The following is a 22523-nucleotide window of genomic DNA, read 5'->3' on the forward strand; positions in this document are numbered from 1 at the left end:
TTACTCTTAAGTATGTGTTTCTTGTTTGAATAAGTACGATTTCAATTTGGAATTAGATTAAAAAAATAAAAGTTACAAGATTGTTTAGATTGCATTTGCAGGCACTTGAATTAATGTTTTTGTTATGCATGCACTAGTACTCGCAGTAGACAGAGAAAGATCTAGATAAGGTAGGGAAAAGCTCGTAGCCAAGGTATTGCATTACAATACTGGTGAGTATGTTTAAGACGGTATCATTTACCTTTATTTTGGGGTAGTATTCACATTTTCCCTAAGATCTTCCATGCAATATCTATTTACCTTCTTAGCACACAAGCAATATGCATTTGAACTTCCGAGTATATAAGTCATGCAGAAGTGTAACTCCTAGTTACACATGCTATACACATGTGTAAATCTTATTTACACAAGTCAGATACATGTGTAACTTGCAGTCACACTCCTAATAGTTTGTTTTGTCAAGGATCTCATCTCCACCTTTGTATTATTCTGCCAGTATGATTACTGTCTGAAGCTTTATTTTCTGTTGCTTAAAATGAGGCATGTTTTTTTTCTTCCAAATTATGTTGTTTGAAGATGTTGATAATCTTGTGCCTTTCAAGTACAAGGTTCAGTTTTTTACTTGATGAAGAGTTAACGGAAGTTGCCTCAAGTGATGAGGTCAGAGCTGCTATTGTATATAAGATTAGCAGGGAGCGCATTGGCGAAGAAGTATGTTAATTATTTGGTTACTTTTGAAAAAAAATGTGGTATGCTTCAAGGTATTTGTTGTTGCCTGTTAAACCTTTGTTCAGATTCTAATTGATAAACAGACGAATTATTGTAAATGAAAATTAAAGTAATACCTGTATTTTCCGTATATGTATTTTTGATGTATAATTGATGCATATTGGATGTGTAACACATACATATACCATGTGTAATAAAAAGTTACACATGCATATGGGATGTGTAACTTTTAGATACACATGCCATACAAATGTGTAACTTTTGGGTACACATGTGTAACTGTTTATTGCCATACGCATATGTGAGTCCACACACACATATACAAGTGTAACTTTGCATTACACATGTCATATGGATGTGTAACTTCTGGATACACATGTCATATGCATGTGTAACTTTTGTTTACACATTCACACTAGATTTAATAATTTTGGGCCTAAATTTAAATTTTATTTAATTATGGGCTTGACAATATGCATAAGGATATCAAGGTCTTTTAATAATTTGGGATCGGAACTTAAACTTCTTTTAATCGAGGGCCTCATATTATGGGTTATCCATGGGTTGGGCCTTAGCATAAGTTTCCCATAATAATAAATCAGAAGAATGTACAACGGTCTCGGATTGTCAAGATTTTGGCCTACCGGTTTATTTTTTGTGACCTTTAGTGGAAAACCACAATTTTCATCCAGTTCACTATGCAATTGTGTATTTTCTCCGCTTAGCGGAATTATTTTTCATATTGCTCATCTCTAATATTTTCATGAAGATCTGTTATATGATTGTTTAGCTTACTAGCACGATTTCTTGTGGTCGAGTTTTATTCCAAATTTTTGTACTTTGTAAAGGCTAGTGGGGAGAAGGGAAGATATTTGGTTTAGTACACATAAAAAATGTAATCTTAAACACTTGCTTTAGATCTGCAACTTTGATAGAATATCTTCAAGTGGATTTCACATCCAAGTGATGGTTATTCCGTCAATATAATTTCCTTGATGCAATATTCATGTTCAGAGGTCACATGTGCATGATTTCCAATGTGGATGCTCTATCATGGACTTATGACCGCGTTTAGTGTTGGAAAATAATAGTGAAAATAATCTTTAAAACGGCAGTGCTATTTAGCTCCCTATTCTCCACCTCTGATGAGAAGCGGAAGCTTACAATGAAAACAAATTGAAATTGATAACTTGAAAATGATAAATAACCAACAAATTTAGTTTCTTCTACCCTTTGAATAAAGGAAGAACCTAAAAATGGAGATTCTTCTCAAATAACTTACAATTTCTACCCAATTAAATTGGAAATTATAAGATTATGAGAGGCATCTAGTTGATACTCTAGAATTAGATGATCTAATTCCCCCTGGACATAACAATTAGGTTTGAAAGAAGAGAACCTCTCATTCTTCACACAATATTCTAAAACTCAAAACTTCTTCCTTTAGCCTTATCTCTTCTAATTTATACTAGCACCAAGGGCATACTTGGCATATTCAAAGTAATTCTAGGATGGACTATAAATGGTGCTTCAATATCGATATGGGACATCCACAATACATCATCCTCCACTTCTTTAAACAAATTCGTCCTCGAATTCTTCAAAGCGTATTCTCCATTTGTGCTTGAACTTCTTCCTTGCTTGAAGACAATTCTACCTCTCCACCTTCCATTGTAGTTACTCACCAAATGTAGCACTTTGTGGTCATCGTTGAGAGCATCCCCAAGTAATAAAGACACACCAAGTATTTCTTCATTTGTAAATACATCATCCTCCCCTTGTTTGCACAAATTCGTCCACAAATTCTCCAAAGCATATTCTCCATTAGTGCTTGAACTTCTTCCTTGTTTGAAGACAATTCTACCTTTACACCTTCCATTGTATTTACTCACCAAATGTAGCACTTTGTGGTCATTGATAGGTGTAATAAACACCTTGATATTTATCTATTGTTTATCCTTTCTTTGCTACTTTTCTTGTAAATTATGTATCTTATGATTGTTTTTGAGTATTTTAGGTACTTTGGAGCGTTCGGATCGAAAGAAGAAGAAATCACCCATTTTGAGCACAAAGGGTTAAAGCGTCATTTCACGAGGCAGTATTATTGGAAGCTTAGCCAATGATAGGGGATAGCCAGCTGAAAGAGAATGGATTACCACTTTGGTGGCCTATATCCACCAGTGGATGCTTGTAGAAATTATCATCATTACCTAGCCCTAAACTTCAGAGAGAAATAATTCCTCATATCATTGCCTTCTCTTTTCCTACATCACCTGAAATTAGAGGAGAAAAGGCGGCTGCTGCTGCTGGTGGAGGAAATCAGTGAGAAGGAAGAGGAGATGTGGTTGAAGTCTACAACAGATAAAGAGGGTATTGATTGGATTCGAACTCGGTACAAGTTTTGGCAGAGGTTTGATGAATTAGGGGAGATGCTGTGGATGTTGATATTCATGGGGTTGTGATGAATTGATGTTGAATTTGAGATTGAGAAGAACAACTGGGTTTGACTGAGATCGGAAGAAGGAATTCAAGCTGTTGGTGTTTAGATGAACAACACAGAGAGACTGGGATTTGAAGATGATGAAACAGGAATAGGAAGAATTAGAATAAATTGAATCCAGGGTTTCTTGAACTGAGACAGGGAAGGTCTTGGTTTGATGCTATTGCTGCTTGAGATTGCAAAGGGTATTGGTGTCGTTGGTTGAGCCTGAGTGGTTTGTGAACAATGAATGAGAGGATTCTGTTGCTGTTAAAGCTGAGATAAGAAGTATTGAAGGGTTTGGGCTACAGATTTGAAGTGAAGGAAATACAGTTGGGGTTGCTTGTGAATTGAAATTTGAGAAGGTGGAGGTTGCAGTTCTATGGGTTCTGAGTTATGGAAGAATATGTATTTCCATGGATGGGAGTTGCTGTTGGTTATGAAGCTAGAGGAGTCAGGCTGTATTGCAGAAATGAATAAGTTAAAGGTCTGGTGGATGCTAGAAGTGCAGGTGACTGTGCTGAATGAACAATAACATAAGTTTCAGAGATGATGCAGTGGTTATTAGTGAAGTGGTGGTGCTTTACAAGATATGTTGCAGCTGGACTAAACCTGAAATGGAGTTGCAATTGTTGCAGGGAGGAGGTTTATGAAATTGAGGTGCAGGTGATGGTGCTGATTCGAAATAGAGAATGGGTTATCGAATCTGGGGTGAATTTGGAAGACAGTTGGTGAAAAAAAAAGAAGAATCTGTAGCTGAGAAATGGCTCTGGTGTGAGTTGCAGTTGCAGTTACAAGCAACGGCAGAATATGAGTGAATCTGATGGTGGTTGCAATCGATTGAAGCTGGGGTTCGTGTGGGTATGAAACTGCAAGCGATGGTGAACTCACAAGTGCACTTGAACTGCTGATGGTGTTGGTTGCTTGAAATGGTGGAATGGGTGTAGTTCAGCTGGGAAAGTAGAAGTGCCGGAGTGACGATGATTTCTGAAACTGTGGAGAATCTGACTTGCAAGGCTGAGATGATACTAACTGAAATATGCAGCTGCAGGTGGTGTTAGCTCAAGTGGAGGGAATGATGATATTGCAGGTGGAGATTTGGCTCTGCAGTGGTTGTGTCATTGGCCTGAGGTGAAAGTGGTGAAACTGCAGTTGGAAATGGAATGGTTTGGTTGCAGCTGCAGTTGAGTGCCAAATGGTTTGTTGGTGGTATATAAATTGCAGAAAGGGCACTGATGTTGCAGAATGGCGATGAACTAATGCAGGAATGGTTGTGTGAAGTTACTGGTTGTGTTTGCAGCAGGTATTGCTTTTGGTTGAGCTGAAAAACTGGTGGTTTGTGAATTACAAGGGAGTGAGTTGCAGCTGCATTCACAGGTGGTGCTGGACAGAATTGGCTGGCGCAGTTGTGTAATATAGAAGAGATGCAGTTTGTGTACAAGCAAGGTGTAAGGGTCTTGGATGAACTGAAGTTGGATGGATGGACTGGTACTGAGATAGCAAGATGGGTTCGGTGTTGTCACTGCCATGGGTAGTATTGAGTTGCAGCTGTGCAAGGATGCTGTTACAGGGTGATTATGGTATTAAGATGACCTGGTGGCAGTTATGGATATTAAACTGGTGAAATATGATACAGAGAATGATGTTGGCTTGAGATAATGGTACTGCAGGAGTGAAACTATGGCTCGAGTGGTTGTATAGAATGAATGCAGGTGGTTTGAGCTATCGAAGCAAGCTGAAATGGTGGGAATTGTTACTGGAGTTGATTTGTAGTTGCTATGGTTGGACTTGTGTGATTGCAGGTAATGAATGAGCTGAATGCTTTCAATAGATGGATGTTGGGATGTTCACGGGGAAGAAGAGTAATGGCCTGGAATCGGCCGGGCTCACCCAGAAATAGACTGAATTCGACTGGAAATCGGAGTACGGCGAGTTGACTCACCGATTCAGGTAATCAACTCATATGGACATGGACTATATTTGACTGGGTTGGTTAATGGGCTGAGAGACTTAATTTGGAATCGTGGGCAGAGTTGAGAAGTTATAAAAAAGGGTTGGAGAACACTTCACGGGAGGACATCTCTACTTCTACTTTGGTTCTGGGGTTACAACATGATAGGTTTTATCTTCCTCCTTGTTATGAATTCCATGAATATGAATACCTAGTTTTTATCATTGGTTAAGGAATAAGTTGGATTTCCAAACATGGGTTGTGTTCAATAAAGTAGTTTTGTCTCCATACTTTGTCGTTTATGATTCATCATTAATATTGTTATATGATTTGAATGCTTGTTTGGTCGAGTCTAGAATCGATTGAGTTAGTTTTCATCTCTATTGCTAGATTAGGGTTATTATACGCAAAAGTGATAATTCCTGATTGCAAGTAGCATAATTGTGATTATTGCTTGTAATGATACATCTTAGTAATCACAAGTGGATCATAACCTTTGTTAAAACGGATTAGTGCTTTTATACGTTCGTTTGCATTGATTAGTCTTATTTCATAAAACTTAGTGCTCTTAGGGAGTTAAACTTAATTGTGTTTTTACACTTTAGGTTGTTTTCTAGGAAGAATTCACTTTCGCATTTTTTAATGTGTTTGTTGATGACAAGAGGAAATTAGCGGGATATTCTTGCGTTCAAGGTATCCTAGGACTTTTGATAAAAGTTGAGATTAAATATCAATTCTAGTTATTGTTACAAATTCATGTTTGTGAATGAAAACTAATCCTTGACCAATATCTTCATCTTATTGATTTGCTTGTTTATTTCATTATTTGCTTTTAGTTTATTTTCCTTTACATAAAAATCAGAAATCCCCCTTGTTTATATAGGAAACCGAAACAACTTGACAACCTAGATCCTCTCTGTGGGAACGATCCTTTCTTACCCTTGTTATATTATTTATTTTGAGTTGTGAGAAAGTGTAATTTATTTTTGACGCATACGACAGCGATCAAATTTTGGCGCCGCTGCCGGGGGAGGCAGCGGTTGTCACTTGTTTTTGGTTTCTTATTTTTGTTTTTAGTTTGTTTATTATTTTGTCTTTCTTATTTTTCTGGTTTTTAACCTTGGTTTGAGAACTCTTGTTACAGGTACCTATATGGAAGGAGCATATTGGAATAATGGAAATGGTTTTCAACCTCCTCAACACTATGACGATTGGCCACCACCTATGGGATACGATCGAAACCAATTTATTGGCTTTGATCAATATCCAAGAGCTTATGATGATTTTCATACATACCAACAACAACCTTGTAGTAGGCATGTAAGTCAAGCACCTAGGTGGGATAATTCTACTTCTTATTTTGTTTATCCGAGATGTATGAGTGCTATAAATGGACTAGACCAACTTGACAGTGATAAAGGGAACGTCGCACAAACCAATTTCTGCAACACTTTTTCTTACCCGGCTTTAGATCGTAGTTATGATCATTCACCCATTCAAAGGGAAGAGTCATGGGAAAGAGAACCTATGGTAGCCAATGGTGGTAAGCGTGTGAATGTTAGAAAACTTGCACAGAAATTATACAAGTTGGAAGATGATGGAAACTCGGAAGAGCTTGTCGATGGAATTAGTAGGACCATTCATATGGATCTTCAACGACGTTGTGATAAGAGATGGGAAACCGATGAAGATTCTTATTACGGTGAGTCTGAAAATGAAGATGAGTGTGTTGAAAATGACCAACCTTTGGAGATATTTGATGACACTAGTGTAGAGGACTCAACTCTTGATCTTTATAATGATCAAGCACCTATTCAAAAGGTACATGAGTATGATGAAACTAGTGTTTTACAGAATTTCGTTGCAACAAGGTTTGAATATAATGAAGAATTCACTTTAGGTTGCTTTTACACTTTAGGTTGCTTTTTAGGAAGAATTCACTTTCGCATCTTTTAATGTGTTTGTTGATGACAAGAGGAAATTAGCGGATATTCTTGCGATCAAGGTATCCTAAGACTTTTGATAAAAGTTGAGATTAAATATCAATTCTAGTTATTGTTACAAATTCATGTTTGTGAATGAAAACTAATCCTTGGCCAATATCTTCATCTTATTGATTTGCTTGTTTATTTCATTATTTGCTTTTAGTTTATTTTCCTTTACATAAAAATCAGAAATCCCCCCTTGTTTATATAGGAAACCGAAACAACTTGACAACCTAGATCCTCTCTGTGGGAACGATCCTTTCTTACCCTTGCTATATTATTTATTTTGAGTTGTAAGAAAGTGTAATTTATTTTTGACGCATACTACAACAATCAGTCATAGTAGAGAGCATCCCCAAGTAGTAATGACACACCAAGTATTTCTTCGTTTGTAAATACATCATCCTCCCCTTGTTTGAACAAATTCGTCCATGAATTCTTCAAAGCATATTCTCCATTAGTGCTTGAGTTTCTTCCTTCCTTGAAGACAATTCTACCTCTACACCTTCCATTATAGTTACTCACCAAATGTAGCATTTTGAGGTCATGGTTAAAAGCATCTCCAAGTAGTAAAGAAACACCAAGCATTTCTCTCAACCTTGCACGGTAACGACATCCATGGAACTTGTCTTTGACGAAAGCCCAAATTGGATTAATATATATTGACTTTCCATTTTGTTGTAGCTTAAGTGAAGGCTTGCTTCCGGTAATTGTCGGTTCACATACTTGAAATTGTTCTCGAGATGCTTCTAACATAGCATTTTCCATTTCAATATCATACCTTGGTACATCAAAGTCTTTTACTTCACTACCATTAACTACCTCATCAAAAATTGAACACGAAAGATTGTATTCGTCTTTCTCTTGATTCTTACGTGATAGCCCTTGGTCCATGATAGTAAAATAATCAAATATTTGATCCACATTCATGCCATCTTGATAGATTGGAAGATTACCCACTATTTTACTTTCCCCATGACTCAAATAACTATCAAATTTTGGTGGAGACATTTCATCAAACATCTTGTCGGCAATTTGTTCATTCTCATATCCACCAACCAAAATTGATACATCTAGTTCACTTACATCATCACAATCATTAGGTAGAACCTTTCTTGGTTATGGAGACTTACAAGTTTCCAATAATATTCTTCACAAATTTCTCCCATTCTTAGATACATATCATCAAACACTTCATGTACAATATTCATTAACACATCCTTTGAATGAATCCTACCCAAATTAACTTCTCTTTTGTAAACCATAGTGAAAATCAATATAATATTGAAAAACCGAATTTGAAAATACTATCAAAGAACATAAAAATCAACCCAAAATACTTGATAAAGAGATTAGTAGTATTCACCTCAAGAACAAATATCTTCACCAATCACACCTTTTCCCCTTGAGAATCAAACCAAAGCTCTGATACCAAATGATGAGAAGCGGAAGCCTACAATGAAAACAAATTGAAATTGATAACTTGAAAAGGATAAATAACCAACAAATTTAGTTTCTTCTACCCTTTGAATAAAGGAAGAACCTAAAAATGGAGATTCTTCTCAAATAACTTACAATTTCTACCCAATTAAATTGGAAATTATAAGATTATGAGAGGCATCTAGTTGATACTCTAGAATTGGATGATCTAATTCCCCCTAGAGACAACAATTAGGTTTGAAAGAAGAGAACCTCTCATTCTTCACACAATATTCTAAAACTCAAAACTTCTTCCTTTAGCCTTATCTCTTCTAATTTATACTAGCACCAAGGGCATACTTGGCATATTCAAAGTAATTCTAGGATTGACTATAAATGGTGCTTCAATATCGATATGGGACATCCACAATACATCAACCTCCCTATTCTCCTCCTTACAATCTAAATCTCATATCAGGGGAATGGTGAACCTCACCTGAACCTAAATGCGGATCTCGATACAAATGTGGGGCTTAGATTGTAGGGACATGAATATGGAGTGGAGAATAGGGAGTTGAATGACATTCCGTTTTTAAAGTTTTTATTAAAATAAATAAAATATTACGCTTATGGGCCTTCGAGCTTTTGACATATTGGCCACTCTACGGGTTTTATTTTTGTTGTTTTCTTTGATAAATTTTAGTCCTAGCGTCCCACATTTGTTAGTTCCCACTCCATAACTAGGGGTGAGCATTTGGCTCGTAATCCGCGGATTTAATCGGGACCAACCGTTCATTTGCGGATGGATGTCCGGACCGTTCATTAATGGGTTGGATACAGATGGAATTTTTGAAATCCAGCGGACAACGGATCGGGTCCGGATGCAACCTTGAAAATACGTTGGACATTCATATCCGTTAAATTAGGGGCATTTATATAGTTCTAGAAAATGCTATGAATCATTTAGGAATTTTTAAGATGTTTGCTTGGGGTGTTGTACATGGCATATTTATATTTGTATACATATATAGGATATGTAGGTTTTATAAGGAGTCATTTGTGTCAGCTTATTTTCTTTACTATAAATTTTAACTAAAACAAATCCATTGGATTATCCGCATCCAATCCGTCCATCCATGCATCCATTGGATGCAAATCCGTTGGATATGGATTGGATGTAAATCCGTTGGATATGGATTGGATGCGGATGTCAAATTTGAAATCCGTAGTGCAATGGATTGGATGAGGATGAGGCGCAAACCGGTACATACCGGCCGATGCTCACCCCTATCCATAACCTATATTAAGAGAGATTGTATAACCAAGTGTTTCTTAACCTAATGAAACATCTAAAAAAAAGGGGTCTCTTTATATTTAGAGAGAGATACCAAAAGAACATTTTAATTTTTTCTCTTAAGTTTTTGCTTCGGGTGTCCGAGCTGGCTATAAATGTATTAGATCTGACACTACACTCCTAATAGGTTTTATGTTATCCTTTGGTATGAATATCGCTAGTGAAATACGACATGGAATTATCAGAACCAAGTAAAATTCACACGTTAATTACATGAAGTTTGGTAACCCTTATAGTAGCCGGGTATCTTAAATCCATCCCGTGCCTGCATGGTTAAATTCAAAACCTTTGGTAAGTTTGTAAACGTTTTAGATTGACGATCTTGGACCACATACCCTTTCATGGCTTTTTTCACCATTAAAGAGAATGAAATGTTTCCAAACTATTCCAAGAATCCAGGAAAAACAAACTCATCACGATTAAAAAGCTCAACTACATAGACATATATATATATATATATATATATATATATATATATTATTAGGAAATAATATATGAGAGTCTATATTTAGGAGATATGCACATTAAGTTGTGAGAGTTATATTAGGAAAGTGTCTAGTTTAGAGTTTGATCTTAGTTAGGAAAGTACCTTGAGTGGTCGTCAAGTTTGTGAATAATATAAATAGGCTGTTGAGCCATGAAAGTTGACACACCGAATTATTATCAATGTAGACGTTTAATGCTTCCACGTGCTTATGCTCTCCTCTCTCTTACTCGATCCTTAACATGGTATCAGAGCCAGGTGAGAGGAAGAGGGAGGAGAGAAAGATAGAGTTTTCATTGTTTTTGTTTTAGGGTTTATGAGAGAGTCGTTAAAAAAAAAAAAAAAAAAAAAAAAAAAAAAAAAAAAAAAAAAAACGTTTGAAGGTATGCTGTGTTGGTGTATGTCTTTCACCAGCAGGGTTCGATAATTTAAAGAGTTTTCTAAAAAAAAAAAAAAATTATCGTTTGAAGGTATGCTGTGTTGATGTATTCTTTCACCAGCAGGGTTCGAAAAAAAAAAGTTCGCGATGGGTGTATGCTGCTGCTAAAAGACATGGTGTTCATGTTGCTAAAAGAAAAAGAAGACATTGGATGCTGCCATGGGTTTTTAGAAGATGTTGAATGAAAGAACGAGACAGAATGGCTTGAGTATGAAGTTTCTATTAGAGACGAAGGCGTAGTCCCTAACATATTGCTGGGTTCGTTATCGCCGGAAAATCAGGAGAAAAGAGATGACTTAGCTGCGTCGTTTTGAAGTGGTGGTGAATTATTTTGAGCCAAGTAGACATGAACTGATGGAATTGGAGATGTGTATTACCGAAACAGAGATGGAGTTTGTTGCTGTAATGGTTCAAAACCATTGATCTCAATGAAGCTTGATTGTTGGTTGTTGTTTTGATTTGAGATTGGTGACGGAGAAGTCATGGAAACTAAAGTATTAGTTTGCGTTGACGTTGCTGCCATTGATGTTGCAGAGAAGGTTCGATGATGAAGACTGGAAGGATGTTGTTGCTTTGATCATCGTGATTACGTTGACGGAAGTGACAGGGAATGAAGTTGGATCTTGGCAGTGAATGGATGATGAAGATTCAGCCATGGAGTTGGTACTCATGAGATGAGATGTAGAAGTCCGAGTAGCAAAACAGGGAACCTCGAGTTCAAAGTTTGGACAAAGAAGCAGTTAGGGTTTCACGTCCGGCGCAAAAAAAAAAAGAAAAAAAGAAGAAAAAAGAAAAAAAGGCAAGTGTTATTGAAAATTGTAACAATATATGTGATTGTTACAAAGATTAGTGTTACAGTTGCAGAAGAACTGTTGTTGTCGAACTGTTACAGAAGTGTATCATGAGAAGTGTTACAGATTGTGAGTAAGTGTGACAATGGTGATGTAACAGTAAAAACGTGTGATAGTTTCTGTTAGAAGTGTTGCAGAAAGCTGTTCAACATGTTGGAAGAAGTGAAGTGTGGTTGAAGAGTTTGTGGCAGAAACTTAGAGATCCTACAAAGTGTGGCAGACTTTGTAAAGACGACAAGATTGTGAGAGAATCTTGAAGAACAAAGAAGTGTGAAGGTTTCGCAAAAATAGCGTGACTGGGACAAGAGAAGAAGAAACAACATTCATGTTGTGAAGAAAGAAAAAAAAAAGAGAAGAAAACAATCACCAAGAGGTGATGAGAAAAAGAACAACAATAATAGGTTGAAATCCTATGAGTTGTCGAGAGAGTACAAAAAGTATTCTATCGAAGAAACCAAGAAAACAAGAGTACAAGAAGTATTCTTCAGAAGATGGGACCGCAATGTCCTTAAACTTCCATTGGGACCGAAACATCCTTAAACTACGAAGATGGGACCGTAATGTCCAAAAACTACGAAGAGGACCGAAACGTCCCTGAACTACGAAGATGGGACAGCAATGTCCAAAAACTACGACCGGGACCGAAATGTCCTTAAACTTCCGAAGAGGACCGTAATGTCCTAAAACTATGATTGGGACCGTAATGTCCTAAAACTTCCGAAGGGGACCGTAATGTCCTTAAACTACGAAGGGGACCGTAATGTCCTAAAACTTCCGAAGGGGACCGAGATGTCCTAAAACTATGAAGATGGGACCGAGATGTCCTAAAACTACGAAGGGGACCGAGATGTCCTAAAACTACGAAGATGGGACCGAAATGTCTTTAAACTACGAAGAGGACCGAAATGTCCCTAAACTAAGAAGATGGGACCGAAAAGTCCTTAAACTACGAAGGGGACCGAAACGTCCTTAAACTACGATCTGAAGATTTTTTATTTTTTTTCACAAAAGTGTTGAAAAAAAAAAAAAAAAACTGAAGTTAAATTTCTTTTGTCCAAGATGGGCATTCGTGATCTACATGCTCCATCTTGAGGGAGGGTATTAGGAAATAATATATGAGAGTCTATATTTAGGAGATATGCACATTAAGTTGTGAGAGTTATATTAGGAAAGTGTCTATGTTTAGAGTTTGATCTTAGTTAGGAAAGTATCTTGAGTGGTCGTCAAGTTTGTGAATAATATAAATAGGCTGTTGAGCCATGAAAGTTGACACACCGAATTATTATCAATGTAGACGTTTAATGCTTCCACGTGTTTATGTTCTCCTCTCTCTTACTCGATCCTTAACATATATATATAATTCCATACATAGAAGTAGCTACTACAAAGACTAAAAAACCGGAGCTAGCTAGGAAACAGAAAGATCAGACTAATACATAAGTTAAAACCAAGTCATATCTTAGTTGAGAGACCATCATCAGCTTTTGATTTAGTCATCGATGTAGAGGCTGAAGTAGTACTTGTTAAGGTAATGTCTTGTTTTGTGGTTGATGTTGGCTGCTGACCACTTACTAACAAGTTCTTCTCATCAGCAGAAATTGGCGTTAAGCCAACTACTTGATGATGAAGATGATCCTCTGCTGATACCTTCAACATTTCCTCTCCCACATCAAATATCGCTGGAATTGCTTGAGATGGTTGACGTCTATGGCGTGACATTATCACTCAAAAGCTAACTAGAGAAACATAAAAGATGGCTAAATAAGCATAATGAGAGAACTGGTATGAAGATTTATATAGAAAGATCAAAATATAAAAATATTGTACTGTTTTTGTGAAATGATTGAAGTTTCCAGGTCCCCAGCATAAAGTTTAGAAGCTTATCCAAAACAAAAAGGACCAAATGGTCATTGCCAATATAGCACCAGTAAATTTATTCATTCGGTAGACACGTGTAAAAACAACAACCACTCCCTCTAGTGTCTTTCATTCAAGATTCTCCGGCTTTAAGTGGGACCCACATAAGGTTCTCTGTCAGGACTCTGGTGAAGTTGCTTTGTGAGGGCTGGTGCAGCAGGGGAATACTACAGGGATGAGATTGCCACGTTAACCGGATAGAAAGACCCATCTTCTTGGGTTTGTTGCTAGTTGCTACTCTGTTGCATTTCTAGCGCTGGGCTTAACCATTCAGGTGGAGTGGTATCCCCTATCCACAAAAAGAACATAACTGAATTTGAGGCTAAGGTATGAGCAACAACAACTAGTTCAATCTTTAACTCTTTTGTTGTGTTGCCTTCCTATCCCAGAGACTAAGTGAAGCCAATCCAGTTGACATCTCTTTGGGTTTGAGGTATCTTTGTTTGGTAACCCAGTGGGATTCCCAGCTCATTGGAACTTCCAGTGTCCTGTAAAAATATCCCAAAGCAAACATGATTAGATTAACAGGTTTTTCAACAGTCCACCAAGCATAAAGAATCTACAGAAGGAGAGGAACATAAGATTACTCCACACCCTTCCAAACATTTGAATTCGCAGCGCGACATTTTCTCGATTGAATAACTCCCGAAGACGGTGTCAAGATTCTTAGCTAATCTGGGTATCTCCATATGTGGTAGAATATTCAAAATCTTTATGACTTGGATGTGTTTTTTGTTTTCCTTGACAATATCTATAGTCCAAAGAAGTTTATAAAACCCGTCTACATTGTTCTGTTTCAACAACGGTGAAGATGCACCATTCGTGATTGTAAGTTTTTTCCGTCTCGATCTCGATGGACGATCACGCCAACCAGTTGCAAGCTTCATTAAAATCGCAACCACATCCTTCCGGGTCACAACACCTTTGATTCTTACAAATGACTTCCAAAAGTCATCTTCAAAGATAACCTATCAACAACAAAAGAAAAATGAGAAATGCATGAGTAGATAATAAACAGAAACAACAGATAACACACGCATAAGTATTGGAATAGAGTGACATATATACCTTCCATCTTGCCCCTTTGAAAATGAGAGACTTCATTTTGAGCAAATCATTAAGCTGGCCACACTCGACCAGGGAATCTATGATTACTTTAGATAATCTCTTATCGTCCTCGGCATTAAAATAACACCCTCTGCCCTTGGCGTCAAGAACTATTTTCCTCCAGACACTGTTGTTTTTCATTAAAGTTTTGCCATCCCCGAGAATCCAGAGGCAGTACCTACAGCAGCTCCACTAACATTCATTTAGTTCAAATAATTTGCGAAACAAAGTGCTTCTGTGATCAGGGGAAACAAGCATACCTTGCCCTTGTTAGAGCGACGTTCGTTCTCTGATGATTAGCAAGGAAACCAATTGAACCATAATCATTAGACCTCACAGTAGATATAAGTATGATATCCTCCTCTCCACCTTGAAACCCATCAATTGATCGAACGCTCACTGAAAAGTCGCTATGCGATACGTATTTAAACCCAAGTTTCTTACTGATGGCAATAACTTGTGCATTATATGGAGATATAACACCGACGCTGACCTTCTGCCCATTTGCAACTGATGCTGTAGTAGTCAGAGTAACCACAATGAGTTCACCAGCGACTAAATAAGGAATCATGAACAGGCATAATAGAGCCAAGTGGTTACTTTGAATTAAGCCAGACAATAATGGAAGGAATGGGAAATAGAAATTTAACCTTGGAAAAGGTTTTCGATTATCTCAGCAATTACTGCAACCTCCATCATATTATTCAAACTGTGTTTATCATCGAGTTCTTCCTTTCCACAAGACATATTGATAAAACTGTAAGGGCCATACATATTTCCTTGAAGCAGATCTTTCGTATAGCTTTTTTGTTGAACACTGTAAGCATCAGAAATCTGTTTGCTGTAGAACTCAGAATTCGGGAATAAGCTAATAGAAGGGTGCATTCTGTATTGTACATTGAGAAGGTGCGTCTTGTGTCCTAGTGATACCAATCTCTCGAAAAGACTTCTTCCAAATTCAGCCTCCTCAGAGATCTAGTGTACAGTACAACATCAAACTATGATTAACTAATCAAAAACATTTACGAGAAGTCGAGCTAAGCACGAGAAGAGGGAAATAAACCTTGCTTTGGACCATTGCAGGGAGCTGCCGTTCATCGCCTATGAGAATAGCATGTTGAACATTGGGTAGTTGAAGGGGAATTGCTGATTCACATTCTTTAAGCTGAGCAGCTTCATCAATAATCACTAATTTCGTCTTTGTAATTTTAGTTAACTTAGCTGAGCTTGATGTAGTGCAAAAAGTAAGACGAGCCCTCTGCAAACAAAACATTCTGATTGCGCGATCATTACGGAACAATGGTACGGAAAGCTTGGTAAGAGAATATAGAATCTCAAGACACTCATTACGAGTCTTACTCAAGAAGCGTAAAGAAGGGTCACTGACAGTAAATTGTATGGTTTCGGAGCCAGAGAAGATTTTCGTAACTTGTTGATCGGTAAAAGAGCCATCTTGCAGCAACGATGTAAAATACTTGAACAACTCTAGTGCTCTAAACATATTACCCACCATTTTCACAGAAACTATTGAGGTTGGCATGTGAGTACACATACATTTTATGCAGGAACTCATTTCTTTCTCAAAGTAACGCAGTTGTTTTCTCATGAAAAGACTAATTCTTAGAGCAATGTTTATCTTTTCATCCTCAAGATCGTCTACTTGATCTCTTTTACCGCAAAACAGACAGCAAGTCCGATTCTCCGTTTTGGTATTTTTTCTGCTTTCCAAGTACTTACGGTACAATTGATAAGAGTCTTTGAGCAACGATATCATTGTTTTTATCCAACTCCCCCATTTAGAGAAACTCACAGAACACTGACTAAGTGCTTCAATACGGTTATCTAGAAACACGTCTGCAAGGTGATCATGCTCATGCATCTTCAAGCGATCTTTATTTCCAAGTAGTAGTATATCTCCCAAACCATAACTGCCATTTTGTAATGATGCATCCCTTACGATCTTCATGAGCCGCGAAGTAACTTCCACAATTGCAGTGTTAGTTGGAGCACATGTAAGCGTTTTACATTTCATCTTTAAGAGCTCAAAAAGAATGACACTAACCGTTTTTGTCTTCCCAGTCCCTGGAGGACCCCATATTAGTTTGACTGAGCTTTTGTGATCACATTTACTTGTTTCAATAGAGCTTATTACTGCTTCAAGTTGTGACTCATTCAGATTAAACGTATGCAGATTATTTTCCTGAAGGCATTCCACCTTTTGAGAGCATACACCACAACTAACTTCAACCTGTCCAAAATAAGTCGGGGGGGATTACCTCTGTCAGAAGCTTGATTCGGTAAATTATCGCATGCAGTAACTATAAACTATCATGGCAGAGCAGAAGGTGATACAGTTATTTGTGCGGAAGTACACTTCTTCGTCGGGCACAAAGACATAAAGTAAATACAATTAATCTGTAAATGAAATAAGTCATACCCGGGAATCAAAAGACACCACCTCCTTAAGAATGCTGGAGTTCCTGCCATTTAGAGCTTCCCATATTCGAAGACTGGGTAAAAGGTTTAAAAGGAACACTGCAGAACGAGGTTCGATCATCTTCTCCTCACCCTTTTCTGCCATAATGGGTTTCAATGTAAGAATTTGGAGCGCGTTATGTTTTCGTTTAATATTTACATCTAAGACTATAGCTGGAACAAACAATCTTTGGGGGTTGTGTAAGTCCTCCGAAGATGTGGGTCTTGCGTCCAACAAGGCAATCACATCATTACGATACGGCTGATATTGACCATCAAATATAACTTGGTGCAATAGTTTTTCAGGTGGTTTATAACTTCGATCTTTCTTGACGGAAACAATTCTACATGCAGGTGACTGAGATAGATTTTCCATGCTTGCGTTCATTTCAGCATGAATTTCCTCGAGTAGAGGATACCGATAAGAATTCAAGTATTGCTCCAGTGATGAGAAAGTCTTCGGGATCGTCTCCACCTGCAAAGCACACTAGTTTAGTCATAAATCATAACTAACTGAAAATGACAAAGAAACTAAACAAGTAGATGTAGAATTCAGGCGACTGGTTATAAATTCAGTAAAATATCTAATTGAGGCGACGATCTACGTACCTTATCTCTGTAAAGGTGATGGTTGAGTACATCTTGAAGAGTCCAAGATAACACAGAATTTATCAAAATCTTTTTATGTTGTATTTCTTTTCCTTTTTTATTCATCTTTTTTTTCTTTCTTCAGGTTACCATAAGAAGATGAAAAACTCTGTTGTTGCTGGTGACTACCATATATTTGTCTGGTTTCCTTTCTTTATCATCTGCCTTCTGTGACTAGCCAGTATCATTTCGGTAGTAATAACAACATGAAATTCTTGGTTGTGTCTACAAAAACGCGCATGTAATTTGTATTTCAGGACGAGTAAGTGTGTGAGTGAATGAATAATGTCTTGGGAATGAAGCGTGCAAAAAGTTTTCTAAGTTTTCGTAATGCAAAATTGCAATATATATTCTGACTATCATCGAATATATATTGCAACTCAGTAATGGTAGTGGGTAACTAATTACGAAGTAGCAGCAGAGGTAGCAAAATCATTGGCAGACGCGGTTAGGAAATGAAAAAGAAAAAAAAAATTGTCTTTCTGCGGCTCGGTCTTCGTCTTCGTTCGAAGGACATAGGCAATTTGGGATGAAATTGCAGAGGAACAACGTAAGGAGTGATAATTGAGGGGCCGGTAATAATGGAAAGGGAAAACCATAATCTCCAATGAAACGGAAGAAAAAGAAATGATGTTTTACTTTGCAAAAGAAAGCTCGAAGTGGTTGATAAAGTCTTTGGAGAGAGAATCAAAAGGTGGCTTAAGACTTGAGTTAAGAATAAAAAAAGACTTGAGAGCGCAAGTGATTGGTTGATTTGAATGAGGTACAAAAACTGGCGACAACTTTATTCTTTCTAGCCAATAAGGTGTCGGTGAGCAAAGATTCTTGACGTTCAGCAGTGATATAAAGTGTGTTTAGAAGTGGTCCCCAAACGAAAAGACGTTTTGACTATACGGAGGAAGACATTCCAGTATGGGTTTCATCGATCTCATAGGAGTGAGTCTCGACGAAAAGACATCCGACTGTACGGAGGAAGACATTCCAGTAGCGGTTTAGTCTCGCACTCCCGGAAACAAAAGAAACACACCGGTTGTGCCATCTAATTCTCCTTCATTGTTAAGGAACTTTCCTTCATCGTTAAGGAATTTGAAATGGGAATATTATTTGGATTGGATTTCTTCCATCATGGTCTCAACCAGTACCACTATTGCCAAATCAACCATATTGTTGATTGTTGATATACCTTGAGACATGACACGTGACAGTTATCATAGTTGATAGTTTCATACCGTTTAGGTAATTACCATCATCTATATCAGGCTAAGGGAAATTATTGACTTGTAATAGCAATAGCAGTTAAAACTGTTTGGTTAACACTTTCTTTACACCTCTTCGGTGTGTCAGCCTTTTATTCGTTCAGGCAGAGCCGGGCCTGAGGCCGTGCGACCGCACATGACCCAGCTCTGTCGAAGGCCTTTTTTTTCTTGGCCCAACTGTTTATTTTAGAAAAAATAAATAAAATTTTTTGTCGTTGTAGAGATTCGAACCAACCCTGATTCTTGGAGTGTTGGCTAATGCATCCATCCACTAAGCTATTCTCTTTGCTATTCTATATCTTTTTGTTCTTCTTTATACCAGTCAGTGTTTTCTATTCATAGTACTCCAAAGACCATAGATATAATACATGCGGCTATATCATTTGAGTTTTCCTTGTGTATTGTTATTACTGCAGGTGGACACTAACAAATAAAAGGTTCCAATTGAATTATTTTCTTGGTTTTTAAAACTATGTGTTATTATACTGGTCCAGTGTAAAAAAATTCTAGCGCATTCGTCTACAATTTTTCAAATTAAAAAAAAGAAGAAAAATATTGACGTTTTTTTTTTTACAATTGTTATAAATTATTTTACGCTATAAAAAGGCCCTACGAAAAAATTTGTATATGGCCCTTATGGACACAAGATCGACTACGGGTTCAGGTGTAAGTTAGATACAGACAGTCTGCTAAGTGTACGTTAGCAATTTTGTTTTCATTTATATCAATTATTGTGCTTGTCAGCTGTAACAAGAACTTAATCTTTCTTTCTGTAACTATAAGTATACTTCCTCCATTAACGAATTCCTTCTCTAACGGATGATAGTTATTCTATCATGGTATCAGAGGAGAAATCTCCTTACATCTCTCAGGTTCTGCGATCCTTTGTTGCTTCCGTTTTTCAATTTCATCTTCCTTTTTCCTTTCGGCTTCTTAATTCTGTTTATGATTCATGAATTTCAATTGACACCAACAACGGAAAACCTACTTCACAATCAATTTCAAAGGTTTCTTTAAATCAACTCACTAGTTTTGTTCATCTTAAACTCAAAGAAGATAACTACATCACTTGGAAGAATTTGATGTTTTTTGTAATTCGAAAAATCAAGATCCAAGGGTTTCTTGATGGTTCTTAGGAATGTCCTCCTCAATTTAAAAATCCACGAAATCAAACTAATAGAATTGAGAATCCTCTGGCTGGATGGATGAGGATGCATCGATCATTATGTGAATTCACTCAACGATTTCAAATTCGGTAATTGCTTATTTCTCCAGATCTACAACATCTCATCATCTCCGGACCAACATTGAAGAAAGATTTGCAAGATCGTTTTCAACCCACTCGATTTAACTACGCATCAAGCTTTTGGCACTCAAACACAGTGAACAACAAGATCAAATCCTTATATGATCAACTTACAACTACTGGTGAGATGATTTCTGACAAAGAGCTTGTTGTTGTTACCTTAGCTGCTTTGAATTCCGATTATTTTCCAATTGCAACATCTATGCATCATGGATATTTTCATATTATATGTATTGAACTTCATAACAATCTCCTTAGTAATGAAGTTGTTCTAAGTGATAAAAATGTTCATTTACTCACTGAATCTTCAAACAAAGCTTTTGCTGCTCACATTCATTCCTTCAAATCTTTTGATAGAGGTTCATGTGGTATATTTGGTAATTACAATCCTAAACTTGCTAGAAGTGGTGGTATGAATAGTGTTCTTACTTCTGGTAGAGGTTTTATTGTTTCATGATGGAGGATCTTCTTCATTTCCTTCTTTTCTTGCTGCTACTAGACTAACTCCTGGTCTTCATTCTTCATCTTCTACTTCTGATACTACCACTCTTATGTGTCAGATTTGTGGTAAGAATTGACATGGTGGTCTTGAGTGTCACAAAATGTTGAACTTTGCATATCATAATCTCTCACCCCTTAACATTTTACTGCTATTTAGCTTCTGCAAACATATTGGGAGAGAATCCTTGGTATGCAGACACTGGTATCAATCAACACATTACACCTGATGTTTCTGAGTTACATAGTATTTCTACTTATGAAGGCCTTGAGGAGATTCAGGTTACTAATGGTGAAGGTATGCCAATTAACCATTCTGGTTTTTCCTTAAAATTCTCATCGCCATACTTTTCACCTCAACAATGTGCTTTTGGTACCAAAATATTCTCAAAACTTATTGTATGTTTATAAGTTTACTTCTGATAATCATTATTCTATAACATTTGATTTATCTGGTTTCTCTATGAAGGACTTGTCAAATGGGAAGACACTTTTACAAGACCCTCATCATAACATTTGATTGTATCCCCTTCATTTAATTCATCATTCAACTAACAACTCTCTCTGGTGTCACAACTACAATTTATGCTGAAGTTTGGCACAGGAGACTTGCTCACCCATCTTTCAAACAATGCAACATGTTTGCATTTATCTTTACCCTATCTAATGAGAAAACCTATTTTCTATAATGACTGCCATTTCGAAAAAGTCATAAACTTCCTTTTCTGTTTCTAATCATTGTAGTATCCATCCTTGGAGATTTAACATTTTGACTTGTGGGGTCCTTGTCCTGTAACTTCACTCTCTCGATACAGGTACTATGTTAATATAATTGATGATTTCTCAAACTTTGGCTGGACATTTCCTTTATTTGATAAGTCGAAATTTAGAAAGGTATTTTACCAATTCAAGACTTGATTAGTACAGCTGAAATGATGAGGGTACCAAGTACACCACAATATTTTCGATATCAACCTATATGATAGATACATTGCATGATCTAATATAGAAAGAGACTGTCAAGAAGAAAACAACCATAAGATATATATTTGCTATATAATATTAGTCCGGAACAGAACTTAACTATAAGGATCAACCCAAGTGTTTTTATTAATGTCCAAGTACAATTACTTTATTATAACTAAAACATTAATTATAATGCAGAAAATAACTTAAAAGCACACACCACGATTTGTTAATGAGGAAACCGAAAATGCAAAAAAATAAATAAACCGGAACCTAGTCCATTTTTTATTACTCTCAGAATTAAAACGTTATACAAAGACCATTACCAACTTCGTATAGTTGAGGCCAAGTAAACTACCCCTAGCTAGTTACCTAGTTTCCTTAGTATCCCTGCGTCTTCAACCAATCTGGCCAACACACATGATTCCCAAGATATAGTCCACTATCTTAAGTTGTTGCACCAGTCGTGAAGACTTCGTGCACTCAACTTCTTTGGATCGTAATCCGAAACAGTATAGGACTAAATAGTATTTGGTAACTACTTTCTGAATTTCAAGAAGTAAATCAAACAAAGATCAACCAAAGGCTCTTCTGTTTAATCTAATAAACTCTTTTGTTTGGTTAGATCAACCAAGATCTATATTTATCAAGATAACCAT

General features: G+C 36.9%; 2 protein-coding genes across 5 annotated transcripts; one reads left to right on the forward strand and one right to left on the reverse strand.

The window, feature by feature from the left end:
* Positions 1-2954: 2954 nt before the first annotated feature.
* On the forward strand, positions 2955-7224 carry LOC113310664. 3 transcript variants are annotated; one of them, XM_026559403.1, is made up of 3 exons: positions 2955-5158; positions 5240-5327; positions 6304-7224. In XM_026559403.1, the coding sequence occupies exons 2-3, from the start codon at positions 5321-5323 to the stop codon at positions 7113-7115; spliced, it is 819 nt and encodes a 272-aa protein (XP_026415188.1). In that variant the 5' UTR covers positions 2955-5158; positions 5240-5320; the 3' UTR covers positions 7116-7224. The 3 variants fall into 3 exon arrangements, with proteins under 3 accessions (XP_026415188.1, XP_026415187.1, XP_026415189.1); XM_026559402.1 differs by having other exon boundaries at positions 2955-5327; XM_026559404.1 differs by lacking the exon at positions 5240-5327.
* Positions 7225-13459: 6235 nt separating this feature from the next.
* Positions 13460-18460, reverse strand: LOC113308183. Of its 2 annotated transcripts, none has more exons than XM_026556661.1 (8): positions 17800-18460; positions 17153-17665; positions 15779-16963; positions 15366-15690; positions 14976-15231; positions 14677-14893; positions 14203-14576; positions 13460-14096 (listed from the first exon to the last, which is right to left on the reverse strand). In XM_026556661.1, exons 1-8 carry the CDS (start codon positions 17902-17904, stop codon positions 13964-13966), a joined length of 3108 nt encoding a protein of 1035 aa, XP_026412446.1. In that variant the 5' UTR covers positions 17905-18460; the 3' UTR covers positions 13460-13963. The 2 variants fall into 2 exon arrangements, with proteins under 2 accessions (XP_026412446.1, XP_026412447.1); XM_026556662.1 differs by having other exon boundaries at positions 14196-14576.
* Positions 18461-22523: the final 4063 nt, after the last annotated feature.

Source organism: Papaver somniferum, chromosome 9 (assembly GCF_003573695.1).
Source record: "Papaver somniferum cultivar HN1 chromosome 9, ASM357369v1, whole genome shotgun sequence".
Taxonomy (NCBI): Eukaryota; Viridiplantae; Streptophyta; class Magnoliopsida; order Ranunculales; family Papaveraceae; genus Papaver; species Papaver somniferum.

Coding starts and splice junctions, on each gene's coding strand:
- LOC113308183 (XM_026556661.1), bottom strand. CDS start 17,904: ATGAATAAAAAAGGAAAAGAAATACAACATAAAAAGATTTTGATAAAT. Junction 15,232..15,365: donor AATCGAAAACCTTTTCCAAG/GTTAAATTTCTA, acceptor TGACTACTACAG/CATCAGTTGCAAATGGGCAG. Junction 14,577..14,676: donor TCAAAGGGGCAAGATGGAAG/GTATATATGTCA, acceptor TGTTGTTGATAG/GTTATCTTTGAAGATGACTT.